General features: G+C 38.2%; 1 protein-coding gene and 2 long non-coding RNA genes across 9 annotated transcripts in view; 1 reads left to right on the top strand and 2 right to left on the bottom strand.

Annotated features, from left to right (window-relative positions):
* The first annotated feature begins 1,296 nt into the window (after positions 1 to 1,296).
* csul (protein arginine N-methyltransferase 5) lies at positions 1,297 to 9,696 on the top strand. 2 transcript variants are annotated; one of them, XM_022843907.2, is made up of 14 exons: positions 1,325 to 1,503; positions 3,101 to 3,158; positions 3,273 to 3,348; positions 3,750 to 3,865; positions 4,090 to 4,240; positions 4,421 to 4,576; positions 4,767 to 5,036; positions 5,312 to 5,464; positions 5,681 to 5,848; positions 6,001 to 6,151; positions 7,008 to 7,146; positions 7,604 to 7,800; positions 8,007 to 8,140; positions 8,515 to 9,696. In XM_022843907.2, exons 1-14 carry the CDS (start codon positions 1,455 to 1,457, stop codon positions 8,602 to 8,604), a joined length of 1,908 nt encoding a protein of 635 aa, XP_022699642.1. In that variant the 5' UTR covers positions 1,325 to 1,454; the 3' UTR covers positions 8,605 to 9,696. The 2 variants fall into 2 exon arrangements, with proteins under 2 accessions (XP_022699643.1, XP_022699642.1); XM_022843908.2 differs by lacking the exon at positions 3,101 to 3,158 and having other exon boundaries at positions 1,297 to 1,503.
* On the bottom strand, positions 3,955 to 5,400 carry LOC111266434 (uncharacterized). The gene is made up of 3 exons (XR_002684097.2): positions 5,270 to 5,400; positions 4,692 to 4,914; positions 3,955 to 4,538 (listed from the first exon to the last, which is right to left on the bottom strand). It is a non-coding gene; the product is annotated as an uncharacterized LOC111266434 (long non-coding RNA).
* Positions 7,780 to 13,542, bottom strand: part of LOC111266432 (uncharacterized) — an 8,459-nt gene continuing 2,696 nt past the window's right edge. Inside the window, exons 2-6 of one of the 6 annotated variants that reach the window (XR_002684092.2) lie at positions 12,630 to 13,285; positions 12,309 to 12,483; positions 11,294 to 11,433; positions 8,548 to 10,385; positions 7,780 to 8,081 (exon numbers count right to left, since the gene is read on the bottom strand). This is a non-coding gene — a long non-coding RNA (uncharacterized LOC111266432). Of the gene's footprint in view, positions 8,082 to 8,547; positions 10,386 to 11,293; positions 11,434 to 12,308; positions 12,484 to 12,629; positions 13,537 to 13,542 lie in introns of those variants that run through there. The other 5 variants (XR_002684090.2, XR_002684093.2, XR_002684095.2 and 2 more) reach the window with 5 other exon arrangements.

Below are 13,542 nucleotides of genomic sequence, written 5' to 3'. Positions count from 1 at the left end.
TCTAGTACACGCTGCCGATATTCAAACTGAACGACGTTGTACACCGAAACAATGGTACTTTATTGTTGAGACTAAAGGCTAATCACTACGATTGATTATAACAAAGATATTAAAATAAAAGATTAAGGAATTGATGTTGTTGGGGTGCACAGAAAAGAGGGTGGAATCATATGGATCCAAATCTACCTAACGCTATCGTTGGAATTAACCGGTGCTACAGAAGAGAAAAAATCGCACCAGGATATTCGTCAACACCTTCTTTATTACGTGGCCTTCGTTCGTGAAAAAATATCACAGTAGGGCATTTGCGTTATAAACCCGTTGAGCTCCTTAACGTTGGGTTATATGGACCACGTATAGTTCAATGTAAAGGAAACAGTCATTTAATAGAGTCGAAAGAAAAATGCTTTACTTTAAACAATGACTCTGATTATGACCAAAAAAGACAATTCTTTACTATAATTTACTACGAAATTAGACAGCTTGCTAGTACTGAAATTCGAATTTAATGTTTCACTGCCTCAAAAACGGAGTAGCTAAATGTAAAGCGGCCTTGGTCACCTGCGTGGCCCCGGCCGGTCAAATAAATGCTACTTCTTTATTTTGAAATAAAACCTAAATAATTATTGTTGTTGAATAATGACGATTTATATTGTTCATTGTATAGCTCCTATATATGCTTGCAAACGGTCAGACATTACAATCTGTGCAAAAAATAGCACTCAGTAGTACATAATTCTTGACTTCATTGGCTTGTTTCTTCTGTTGGGCTTCTATAATTCGTAAAAGTACATACTTTTTTATGATAAAAATTACATATCTTTAATTGTTCGTTGTTGCAACGCGTTTGAACTCTTCGGGTACAAGCTTTTCTAGTTTTAAATTTCATAAGTTGATTTTGATGGGATATAACATTTGTGAAACGTGGTGGAGATACCCCGCATGACCATAGAAGTATTGGCATTATTTAGAGCGGTTTGAGAATTAAAAAAAAAAACATTGCTAGTAAAATTAATCAAATCTGCCGCTTCTGCTCAACTATTTCTCGGCCTTTTTTTGCCAATAAAACGTTAGTTGACACTCATTGAATGCACGACCTGATCGCGCACCATTTGCTGTCTTATTGCTGACTGAAGTTTAAAGCAATTATGTTGCTATGTTATCTCATCAACGAGATTAGTAAGCAAGTTGTATGGACGCCGCTCTAACGTGCACATATGCGAGATTATATAGTAAGAGTAGCAGACGTCAATGTTATTGTTTTGTGTAGCGTGTTTGGGATAACACAGCAGTTTTCGAAACTACAGCCCATTCATTCGATAGGATCGAACATCAGTGTGGTGCGTTTGTGCTAGAAATTTTTGCCGGACGTGAAATTTCGTGACAGCTGCTACACTGTATAGCTGATACAATGGCGGACAAATCACCCCGGTTAAGTGTGTGTATTGATCTCTATGACTCGCCAACTCTTACAAAAGCTGTTGAATATGCTTACAATGAAGGGTACGTATGAACTCACATAGCGCCAAAGAGGCGCTGCTATCACATACTGCGGTGAAACCATGCGAACACCCGAGTTTGTGGCTAGCCCGCCCTGTGACGGCTAGCGAAGACTAATGGCTAATGTATGTTCAAAATAAACAATTTTCAAATAATGTTTAACATAACAAATTCTGAAAAGGGCAAATTGCAGGAACGTTTCCATCTGAATTTATGTTCTTCCGTTGGACTCGGCGCGAACTATTAATTTAACTATATGAAACGCTAAACCAAAAGCAGTGCTTGTGCTAAGTATCAGTCTGTTTACTATTTATTACACTGCGATGTTGAAAAGGGTAAATACGTCATACGTTGATTTTACTCTCGATTTATATGTTTATATCCAGTGGCAGGTGTAGGCTTACCTGCACGGGGTGCGATTGAATCAACTTCTGAACCACATCACTTTAGGGATGTATTGTAGTGAATTATGTCGACAACTTAATTGAATTATTTTTATTAAAAAGATTTACCCGAACAACATTGCATATACACGGTACGCACCTAAACTGGGACAAGCCTTTGCGGGCTGTTTATTGTAATGAGCGTTCATCCGCCATTCTTGATGCTGGAAGAAAGCGTGTTCTTTCTAGAACAAAACAACATGCTCGCCATGATGAAAAATAATATGTCGTTTTTGCAATTTGAGCAAAAATATACAATTGTCTAATTACTTTAACTGCATCAAAACACGAAAACTTATTGTCTTCTGGAAATTGATAGTCTACGTTATTATCAATTTTCCTGCACCTTCTTCCATGAGGCAAGCCGGTGGATCCTCAATAGGTTTTCAATCAAAAGGCACAAAAAATTACCAGGAGGGGTCAAAAGCAATTTTTGATACACCTGGATATTTGGTATAGAAATAAACGGCCATTTTGGAGAAAAAATAACGACTGACAATTGGATAGTCTCAATAAGCTTCAACGATTAGTATTTTTGCACTTCTTAGATTTATTGGCTGCTTTAAGTCTTTCATTTTTGGCACTTTTGTACTACTATCGGCAACAAACATTAATTCCATAAAGCTTTTTTTTATACGTAGCGTATTGGAGCTATGCTTTATTCATGAGTTCGCTTATACCAATATCTTTTTTGTACAAAGGTACTTTTACTAAGTTATTTATAGATTAAAAGAGTATCTTAAAAATGACCAGCAGAAATGGTTTATGTCTTAAATTAAGGCTGTAATTGCTGTGAATGGTGGTTATATCGGGGTCATATCGGATAAACAAGAATGTTCTGATAAAATAATTGTTTTTATTTAGACACAGTCATAGAAACAAGGCATAAAGAAATGTGGGATGTCGTGATTTATATATATAATTTATAATAATATCGTTTCTGGCATCTAAATGGACTATTCAGCAATAAACATCCCAGTGGTTGATTTTTTCTGGGATTACCTTTTATTTGTACAAAGGCGTGAATTTAAATGACCTATTTCTACTAGCCAATATTTTCATTTGTTTTTGTTCTCCTACCATTTATTACCTCTATATATTTATACAATATCGTGATATTACTGTGTTCTAATTCGTTCCAATGATCTCTTGTACAGTAAACATCTCACGAAGTTACTGCCATCAGGAAAAAATGCTAGCTTTACCTCAACATAGGTAAGGACTTACCTGCTTATTAATGTTGAATTCGCTGCTAAATTTATCAACAATTTGCGATGATACCAATGTCATTTCTTCTAACGATTTGAAGCTTTTTGATTTTGATTAAAGTTACAATTATGTGTGTACCAACATGACACTGCCATCGGAGGATTCAGACGGAATCAACGCCCGAGGACCTCATGAGGTAGAATTTACAAATTTAGTTTTGAGCAATCTAAATGGATCATGCCCTTTCTAATTAATCTTGTGTTTGCTTTGATGTTATAAAGCTGAAGTAACGTTGAATTTCAGTTCATTTATTTTAACCTCAAATACTTCACGCAGATACCTAGTGCGTAAAACTGATTTATTGTAATCTCGTGACATGAAAAAAAATCCAATAATAAATGATACGTTGATCTGAATGACAAAAAGAATTCAAGAACCTCATAATAGCTTGAGGAGGTCAAGAAAGCGTTATCACGTTCTATCATCGGTACGCCATATTATAGTGATTTTCTATTCTGCGGTTTATGTGTGTGTACTCATAACAATACAGATGTGTATATTATATATATATATATAGTATCTATCGATCGTTAATAGGTACCTAGCAACACCGTACAGGAGGGTGTACAAGGCCGGGTACTGCCCGGACTCGAACTTGACGATCCAGGCATGGATGAAGTGACACGAAAACGCAACGAACTATTACTCAGGAGGTGGGTTGTGACACATATAATAAAGCTTAGTGATTTTTAGACGATTATAAAAGATTCAAACCCTTATAGCTTAAATAATATAGTTTGAGTTTATCTTGCATTACTAAACAATACTTTATTATCATTAGTTTTCTTTAATTTTTGTAAGATATTTTTTACGATTCTTGATTTTCATGATCTCTCAGAAATATCTTAAATAGTAGCGATGTCCTTTTTCATAACAGAGAACTTGAGCACTCAACCTTCCTCGGCGTGTCCGTCGTGCAATTAGACCTAACAAAAAGGAATGCACACTTTTCGCTCGTTCTTCAGGATACTCTTCATCGGCTAGAACATAATCATAGTGTCCCTGTAATTTGGGCTCGGGTCCCACTAGTAAGTACCTACTGTTTGAGTTTGTATGTTGTTATAGATTACTCTAAGGCAGTATTAACCATATCCATTTGTGTTTTTTGATTCTAAATGGCAAGCAGCTAAACTGCATCATACATAAGAACTTTTCAAGTACTTTCAAAATCGTTCTGTTTTCTTTCAAAATTGTTTTCTTTTTTTCAGAGTGGTCCGCCAGAAGACGAATTCGAGCCGTTCCGTCGTTGGGAAGCCTTTCGCCAATCGTGTTCAGAGCCCGCTCGTATCTGGGTTTCGCTAGTTATTCCGGAAGATTTACCAGAAGCTGTTGATGAAATTCTTAACTTGTGGATGGCTGAACAGGTTTGTCAATTTTTTTACAAGAAAACCATAAAAAAACGTTGAGACAAGATATAGACGAACTTTCATTTATCCTTTTCATAGAATATATGATAAAAAAAAGAGTCATTGTACCTACCCAATATATCTGGTCTTTTTTTAGCGAATTAATTTCCATGATTGTTAGATTTAACTTTCTGTTGCTGGCTTGTAGGTGGCATCCCTGACGATTTCAACTACGTTATTCCTTTTAAATGCAAATAATTTTCCTGTACTAGCGAAAGCACACCAAGCTGTTGTTCGCAGGCTGTTAGGTCTTCATCCAATCGTAACCGTGACTAACTGCTGGCCACCGACCGCCTCTGAAATCATGGGGAAAAGTGGCACGATTATCCCAAAATTGTACGCCGACTATTTGAACCACATGTTCGCCCGAAGAGAACATGTGGGACCTCTACAAGAGCAATTCACGTTGGGTTATCAGGCAAGTCCCATATTTAATTACACATGTTAGGTGTAAGTTTAAAACAATCTGTTTTCAGGTGGATATCTAACTTTTCGATAAACATCTTGTACCGCTCTCTATTTTTCCATTGTCAAATCTAAATTATATGATTTCGAGGATATATATGAAAGCTGTTTTGACGGTCAGTTATTCTCTCGTAAATATTGATTAGTTAGCTAGTCATATTTGAATAACAACCAACTTTTATTTACTTGCGGAGCGTCGATTTTATATGTAGCACTTTGCCATTGCAGGATCAACTACAGATTCCTCTGCAACCATTAGCAGATCACCTCGAAAGTATTACATATGAAGTGTTTGAGAAGGATCCAGTGAAATATGCCAAATACCGGGAAGCGTTGACCGCTGCTTTCGAGGATAGGCGTGGCATGATTGAGGAACGACAGGTATGCTGTTCGGATAACGGCCACGACGCATATATATGTCCATAGTTCTTTCTTCAGATGCCTTGTCCGAGAATTCTACAGAAGTCTCTCTAGATGGTTAGTTTCTTTGTTCAATTAAGACTACATGACTTTCTTGTGGTATTTTTATGATATAACAGGTTTGTCATTAGAAATAGAATTATTGAACTAACCATGTCACCTTTGTTTTCACAACAGAGTCCTCTAATTGTCATGGTAGTCGGAGCAGGCCGAGGTCCTTTGGTTCAGGCTTGTATCGATTGCTCGATTCAGACCGATGTTCCTGTGAAGTTGTTTGCAGTTGAAAAAAATCCAAGTGCTGCAACTGTCCTTCGGATTTTAAATCGCGACAGCTGGGACCGTCAGGTATCTATCATATGTATCGAATTTGTATTAGGTAATTATAGCCTCAATCGTTAATATCATCTTCAGGCCATGTTTAAGTGTGCCCAAGTACGAACTAGTTGCTTTTGTATTAATAAGCCTGAAAGAGCCAATAAATGTGATGCACACTACAGGTTACGGTGGTGGATAGTGATATGCGGACGTGGGAACCACCAGGCGGAGAGCGCGCCGACATTCTTGTATCCGAGCTGCTCGGAAGTTGGGGCGACAACGAACTCTCCCCAGAATGCCTTGACGGGGCCCAACGCTTACTTCAGCCTGACGGTGCGTTATAATAATTGCTTTATAAACTATGAATGAATGTAATTGGTTTAAAACATAAGCGTTGTGCTCTTATATTTTTTCAAACATTATCATCAGACGACATAAGACGAAAGGTTTTTAATTATTATGGAGTTGCATTAACTCTGAACGTGCGCTTACGAAGAGTTTTGTCGATATATCCTATGAGTTGATATGAAGTGTTTCTTCTCGCCTTTTGGAGCATAGACATTTATTAATAAGGATCTGCGATGATAATAGATTTCATGGAGCTCCTGCATAGGGGTTTTTACGCAACGATTTCTGAATCGAAGCGCTCTATAACCCCACCCAAAATACAATTTATTAATGTGTCACCCAATACCACCATCGACTGTTTTGTCGTATAGTAATTAGTGAAATAGCCGGACTATGGTCCTCGTGCTAGACGCCAAGTCCTTTCGCCTGGTCCTAATAATCATTTATTCATCCTAATTCATGTAATACGGCATGAATGATATATACAATCCAAACTACCGAGAAGTCAAAAAAGACGATGGGCACTTCAATGGATTGCTTGCTTTGTCATCAAATTCAAGTTCTAGTAAAAAAAAAAAAAAGTGTCAGCCATATTATTAACGTGCAAATACCTGATACATAAAAAAAAAACGTTTAATTAATAAACCATGTCGATACAAAACATATTTTTTTTGATGAAATATAAGAAAATACTGAAAAGAAAACGATTCAAGATTTATGCGGCCATACTATGTTGTAAATAATGCATTATTTTCGCTTAAAATAGAACTAAAATTAAGATACTGATCGATAACTAATATTTTTCCTGTCTAATAATGTATATTCTTGTCAATTTTTTCAGGAATTAGCGTTCCATCTTGTTATAATTCGTACGTGAACCCTGTACAGTGTCCCCAGTTGCATCGGCAGGCTCGGCAACTGAGAGAAGATGTCCTTGTTCACGAAGGCCAACTCCAAACGCCTTACGTTGTGTATTTCAGGTACTTAATCACGGCTGTTAGAATGAGTTACTGACTTAATAATAATAATAAGTTATTGATGGTTTGGTTCATTATATGGATTATATTAATTGGTAGATTCCATTTCTTAAGCTAGCTAGCTAGCTGCGGAAACATTGCGATTCGTTTTGAAACTCGCACTGAGTTTTAAATCAACAACCATGCTGGCAAGTTTTATAAATTTGCACTACGCCACCATGCTTTATTTATTTTTTTAAATATTTTATAATTATAAAATTTAAACAGTTATTATATCTGCCTGGTATAACCCTAATACTGTTCTACCACCTAGTCTATGTATGTTCGATCAGGTGTCATTATCACGGGGACTGACTAACCTTCTACTGGATTATAGAATAATAAATGTATAAAAATGATCATAAAATACTGTTTGCGATTGAAAATAAATACTCCTTGTCTGTCAATCTTTCTTCTAAAGGCATGTCAATCATTTAGCACCGCCGCAGCGTCTGTTCTCGTTCAGCCACCCAAACAGAACGTTTGAGGGTATGCCACCCTCTGACAACTCGCACAACGAACGCTGGGCAGAGCTAAGCTTCAAGTCGAAGAGCTCGTGCACGTTTCACGGGTTTGCCGGATATTTCGATTGCGTCCTTTACAAGGATATTATTATCAGTAAGTTTATTTGCAACTAGCAGTCGTCTAGCACTTTGTTATCCAAATTTCTAAAGAATCGGTTCACAAAACAATAGTCTGCAGTAGTATTCATAAAGGTAGTTTTAGGTGGTTAACGAAGTTTTGTTACTTCGTCATGAGCAGCCTTCATTGTCGATTTTGTATTTTCCACTTCTGAGTTCATGCTTTCTATTGTCAATTTGCAGGTATTGAGCCGTCAACGCACACCCCTGAAATGAATTCGTGGTTTCCGATGTATATTCCAATTTCCGATCCTCAACCTGTGAAAAAGGGAGAGACAATTACGGCCACATTTTGGCGCAAAACCTCATCTACAAAGGTAAAGTATCAAAAGGTATTTAAGTAAGGTTATATATTTAGGTTGGGATTAATCCATCAAAGCAAAAACGTTTTGCTAAAAGATCAATTGAATTGCGGTGCTACAGAAATCTACATAAGTCTAAACCACGTATAATTTAAAGTAACGTAGACGATTCGGATTTTTTAACGTAACGTCTCTAAATTGTTAGCACTGTTCTATTATCGTATTGACAAGCGCTACATTATTTACCAGACAGAGAATAGGACGTAATTAGCTTTTCCCAATGCACCAATAGAAGGCTTGCAGAAGTAACGAATAGCAACTTCTATTAAGTCTAAACCACCGTCCCGTAGAAATATAGAACCTAATTTTTTATTGTTACTATATTTCAGGTGTGGTATCAATGGTTGGTGACATCTCCGTACCAGTCAGTCATGCACAACGTGGGAGGGCGCTGTAGCAATATCGGGCTTATGTTATAATCATAATTAGTCGTTTGACATGTCTGTGACCTGGAACATTTCATGCTGATCTAACTATCGGTGTAGTCACGATAATGTCACGACTGTTGCTGATACCGTGCGGCATCCGCCTTGCACGTGACATGTCACGGTACAGATAGGTAGAAACTAATATATGGCCGCAGTACCCGCAGTCTGGACGAAGGCGCATCGTGATGCGTTGGAATGGATTAGAGCTGAAAAGACATTCGACCGAACGACACGGATCACGCCCGAGAAAAGCACACACGTATGCCGAAAATTAATTTTGTGCTAATAATAATTGCGCTGAGAAAGTTTGCTTCAACTGGTGACACGAGTTGCATAATATTATAATGCATAGATAAATCATCGAAGTTTCCGTTGGTGAACCGTCTTAGCGCTTTTGGTAATATCTATAAAGTTTATTTTATCAAGCCTGAAAAAATAAGATTGTATGTAATAACGTCGGCAGATATTCTCGATGCAAATGCATATACGTATACAATGTGTAAAACACTATTAACGGAAACAGTTTTGTCGCTACTATAAATTGTTCCACTTAGGGAGCCGAGGTTGTCTTTTTGGCAATGACGACGCCAAACGCTGACGATGATGATGACACTTAGGGGGAGGGAAAGCATAAGCTGGTGTTAATGAAAACTGGATTAATACGTCGCCTAAGTGGCAACCAACAATTTTCCTTGAACAAGCTGCGTCCTCATTAGCTGTGTAGGTGACATCATTGTACATTACTATTATATGATGGCTGTATTCAAGTGCTTTCTATAGATATTAATGCGTTCACAGCACCGCACAAGGTGTGGCATTATGAAGATACTATTCATCGATTATCATGACTAAGATTATTAACAGAGTTGCAAACACTGTATTCGAATTTCCTATATAAACTTAAATTGGGAACTGAAGATTATCTTACAGTAAATTAATGTGCTGTGTCAAGCCTGTGTTCTAGTGTCTAAGAAGAACAAACAGATTTGTCAAAAAAACGTTCACACGGTCAAATAAAATTTCAAAGGACGGCAATCAAGGTCTAAACACTGCCTTTTTTGTCGTTACCAAGTTTCCAAATCATATTATCTTTATTCATTAATGACTTCTGCATCGTTTCACGGATGACAGAACTTCAGTTCCAAGAAGTGGCTCAATGAGTACTCACGACTCATTTGTAACCTGTTTATAGCGTTTAGTATCGACAATGTTTCGCGCCAACTTTAAGACAAATCACCTATGAACCGGTAACCCGAACATGTTTTTTTTTTGGAAAACCATAACGCCCTTTAGTTTATCCGTTGAATTAGACGCAAAGTGTTATCGTTCTGGGTGTTTGTACCCATTTTTCTATATTCCACCGGGGGCCGCGAGTCATCTTTGGCATATATATCATTACAGGTTTCTTCTTGGTTCATCTTAGCGTTGCAAGCCATCGCTGTGGGAGACGTTTCATTTGTACATAACCATTAAACACATGACCTTGTTTTTATGGCAAATCTTTCAATCAAACGACGATAGCCGTAGTTGGGAACACTTGCAAGAGCTATAAACACCGTGTGTATACTACACTGGCCTTGAGGATTATTTAGGTCCACATATTGTTCGTTAAAATTGTTCTATTAAAGGTCGGTTAGCTTAATACACTTGGGGTGTAACAGAAGATCCTCGAAGTATCCACCACAATAAGAAGGATTAGGTATTTAAGCGAATGTCGGCACTGCAATTAGCTGCTTCTAGCAACTTTTTTAGGCATCGCCCCTGAAATTGAACTCCAGGTAAAACGAAAGATTTCATTCTTGCGCTTATTCTTCGCATTCTTATTCTAATAGCATGAAATTCCTGCGCTTCACTTTAACAACCTGTAAATCAGATCATTCAGAAACTAGCACGGATACAGTTTTAGTTTGCTTGGTTATTGTATTGCTTTTCGTGCTCAGTGCTGCTCTCTGTCACTAAAATTAGACTACCGCTATTTATGAAAAATGTGTTGTCCTACTGCAGGCTGGCCTTTCGAGTCGGCAACAAGTTTTATTGTTATTCAACTCGTCCAACAATTATTGCAGGGACAAGGAAAAGAAATTGATGTCCATGGCGGATAATCTTAACAAGAGGTCAACGAACGCGTCAGGGGAGCATTCTGCCGCCTACAATGACCATGCTGGATCGACGAGGTCATATCAATCAATGGTAGTGACTAACTTGCTGTAGAGGACTATGAGAATGCCGAAGGACATGTTAATTTAATTACTCAAAGATATCAAAACAATTGCTGTCACAAAAATATGGCATCTCAAGGAAAATAATCAGAAAACAGGCAGCGAATTCAATATTCAATCAACTGATAAAATTTTACTAATAGCCTTTGGTATGTTTCAATTAGTAATTCTTTTCTAATATCGCCTATTCTCATTGTTCCGATTACGACCATGACGCTGTGAACTTAGCTTTCGTGCTTATAACCATATACAGAAAAATCATAATCGAGGGTCTGGAGAAGTCAGGAAAAATCCTCCGCGCGTTTTGAGGTTAGCTCGGAAGGAGAGCTCTGCAACTGGTAAAGGTTGATTTGACAAAATAACAATATTTTCAAAAAAAAATAGCCAAAATATTGACTTTTATAGTTACTTGATAAGCATAAAAAAAATAACCTAAGATATATTCCGTATGAGGTGTTTACCATTGTTTACTGGTAGTTGGTTAGGCCGAACTGCCCCTACGCGAAAATAGAAGGGCCTAGCTCCATCCTTTTGTTATCCAATAAAATCGAATTTTTCAATTTACGAAAATCAGCAGTGTAACCGGCTTTCTTTATTGTGCCTGTAATAAGTACAAAGTATCACGGTTGTAAACTCAGTTGTAAGGACTGGATAAATGGACGAACCTCTGTCACCATATCAACGTAATGGTATTAAAATGCTTGCAACCATGTTCATTTTAATATTGAGGATTTTACAGGACTTGGAATTTTAGATATTGGGCATGTAGGGGCCCATGCACGTGTTAGCAGGAAAGAGGACAATTATTTCCGAAAGTAATCACTTCAGTTGTGGTAATTTATTAGATTAGGCTTTATTGGCACGTTTTTTTGTTCAACCGTCTCAAATATAACCTAAATAAATGTTTGAAGTCTTACGTTTGCTACTGCCGTTAAACGTTGCCTCAGGCGGTTAATTATCAGCACGAAGCGACCAGAATATGAACAACTGGATTGTATGAATTGTACATAAAAAGAGTACTTTTAGCAACGTACCTTTTATTCAAAAAAGTGTTTAAGCTTTTTTTTAGCTTTGTCACAAAGGTAGGAATCTAGCAACACTTAAATACATTTTGTTTAATTTAGCAAGTAACACCTATTAGTTACATGTGTTCTTCTTATTTAGCTGAGTCATTGTAACTCAAGAGGTCAGTTTTAAGCATCTATTCTTAGACATAGTTTTTGACGGCCACACAATGCTGCAATGTGTCGGCCTGTCATTTTGCTGTGCAAACCTATGTGGGCTCAACAAGATTTCTATACATAGAATATTGTGGTATTTAAGCGTATGAATTAACATCTACCGTTTAAGGTAAGTCGCGTATTATAGGTCCATGGAGTAAGTTCCAGAGCAGAGTGGTCAGTATTCATGATCGCTTCGAACTCAGATCGGGACCCAACTGACACTCAGTCTACAAAAACAATTTGAATAGCTTACCGCCAAATAATGCGTTTACGCGGAAACCTTACTCAAGCTTTGAGTTTAAGTGTCATTTGGGATTCCAAATACGGTACCCTTGTTCTCAGTAGTACGCTCAACTCAAGCAGCCTATCAGTGCAGGCCTCGACTGGGAAGGGTTCCATTCCGAATTTACAATTTACGCCTTGACGAGCTACCAGCAAAACGAGGCCTACGTAAGTAAGCAGATGCGAATATCGATACAGGAATACGCTGCTGCCTGTTAATCTTATCAAAGGAACCGTGAGATGTAACATTACTTAAATCACTTTTTCAAAGTAGATTCAGGGAATAACTCACCCATTCAGGGAGTCCTTAAATAAATGGGCTGAATCTGAGGGTGGGTGGATTTCGAAACACAACCTCCATTGATTCTGACCATCACTCAGCCATCATTCCAAGCGGCGTCGCTACCATGCCGGGGCTCTTACGCTACATTGGCGAGTTTGGTCTGGCCTACCAGCCTCTCTAACGTCGTTCACAGATGGCGCTAACATCGGGATATCCCCCTTATGCCTCAATGTTTTTATTGGAATTTCTCCTCGCAGTGCGGCTACCAACTGCGATCAGCGCGCGCGCGCGGGTCTGTCGCGGTCAGCCCGATGAAATGCTCCATCAGACGAAACAGGGAAGCGCCAATACGAAGCAGGCATGATTTGTCGATGCGACCAATCTCGCTCAGCAGCACGAGACAAATTTACTCAGCGTTTAATGATCAGGGCGACGTGGGCTCTAGATGCACTCTCCCAACCAGCTCTCTGTGGGCGCTAGTGTCAATGCTCCTTGTCGGTGATTCTTCTGGATCTAATGATCTCTCTCCCGCACCATTCCTCTCTCCTTTTGTCGGTTGAAGCACGCTCGTTCTCCGGTTGAATAACATTTGTTGCGTTACTGCTACCGACGATGCTTTGCTCGTGTATGCGTTACAATGGTTTGCAATAGCCTGTTTGGCTGTCCTTAAAAACGGCCACAAAAACAGGACACAAATTAAGTAGAAGACACGACCAGAAGCAGTAACTGAAAATAGTGAAAAGCGCGTTGGAGAAGCATTTATTGGCATCTCAACTGTTCGCTTACATAAGTACAACGGTAATCGATGGAATCAAATTCTATAAAAGCGACGTTCCTAGTGGTGTACGTTGATATTTGTACTGGCATCGCAATGCAATAGGAGCAACTAAATTGTTATAGCTATTGTGGCCGGCTGGCTGGG

This window comes from Varroa jacobsoni, unplaced genomic scaffold (assembly GCF_002532875.2).
Source record: "Varroa jacobsoni isolate VJ856 unplaced genomic scaffold, vjacob_1.0 scaffold_1081, whole genome shotgun sequence".
Lineage (NCBI taxonomy): Eukaryota > Metazoa > Arthropoda > Arachnida > Mesostigmata > Varroidae > Varroa > Varroa jacobsoni.
Note: the sequence above shows the minus strand (reverse complement) of the source record. Positions and strands in the feature narration are given on the sequence as shown.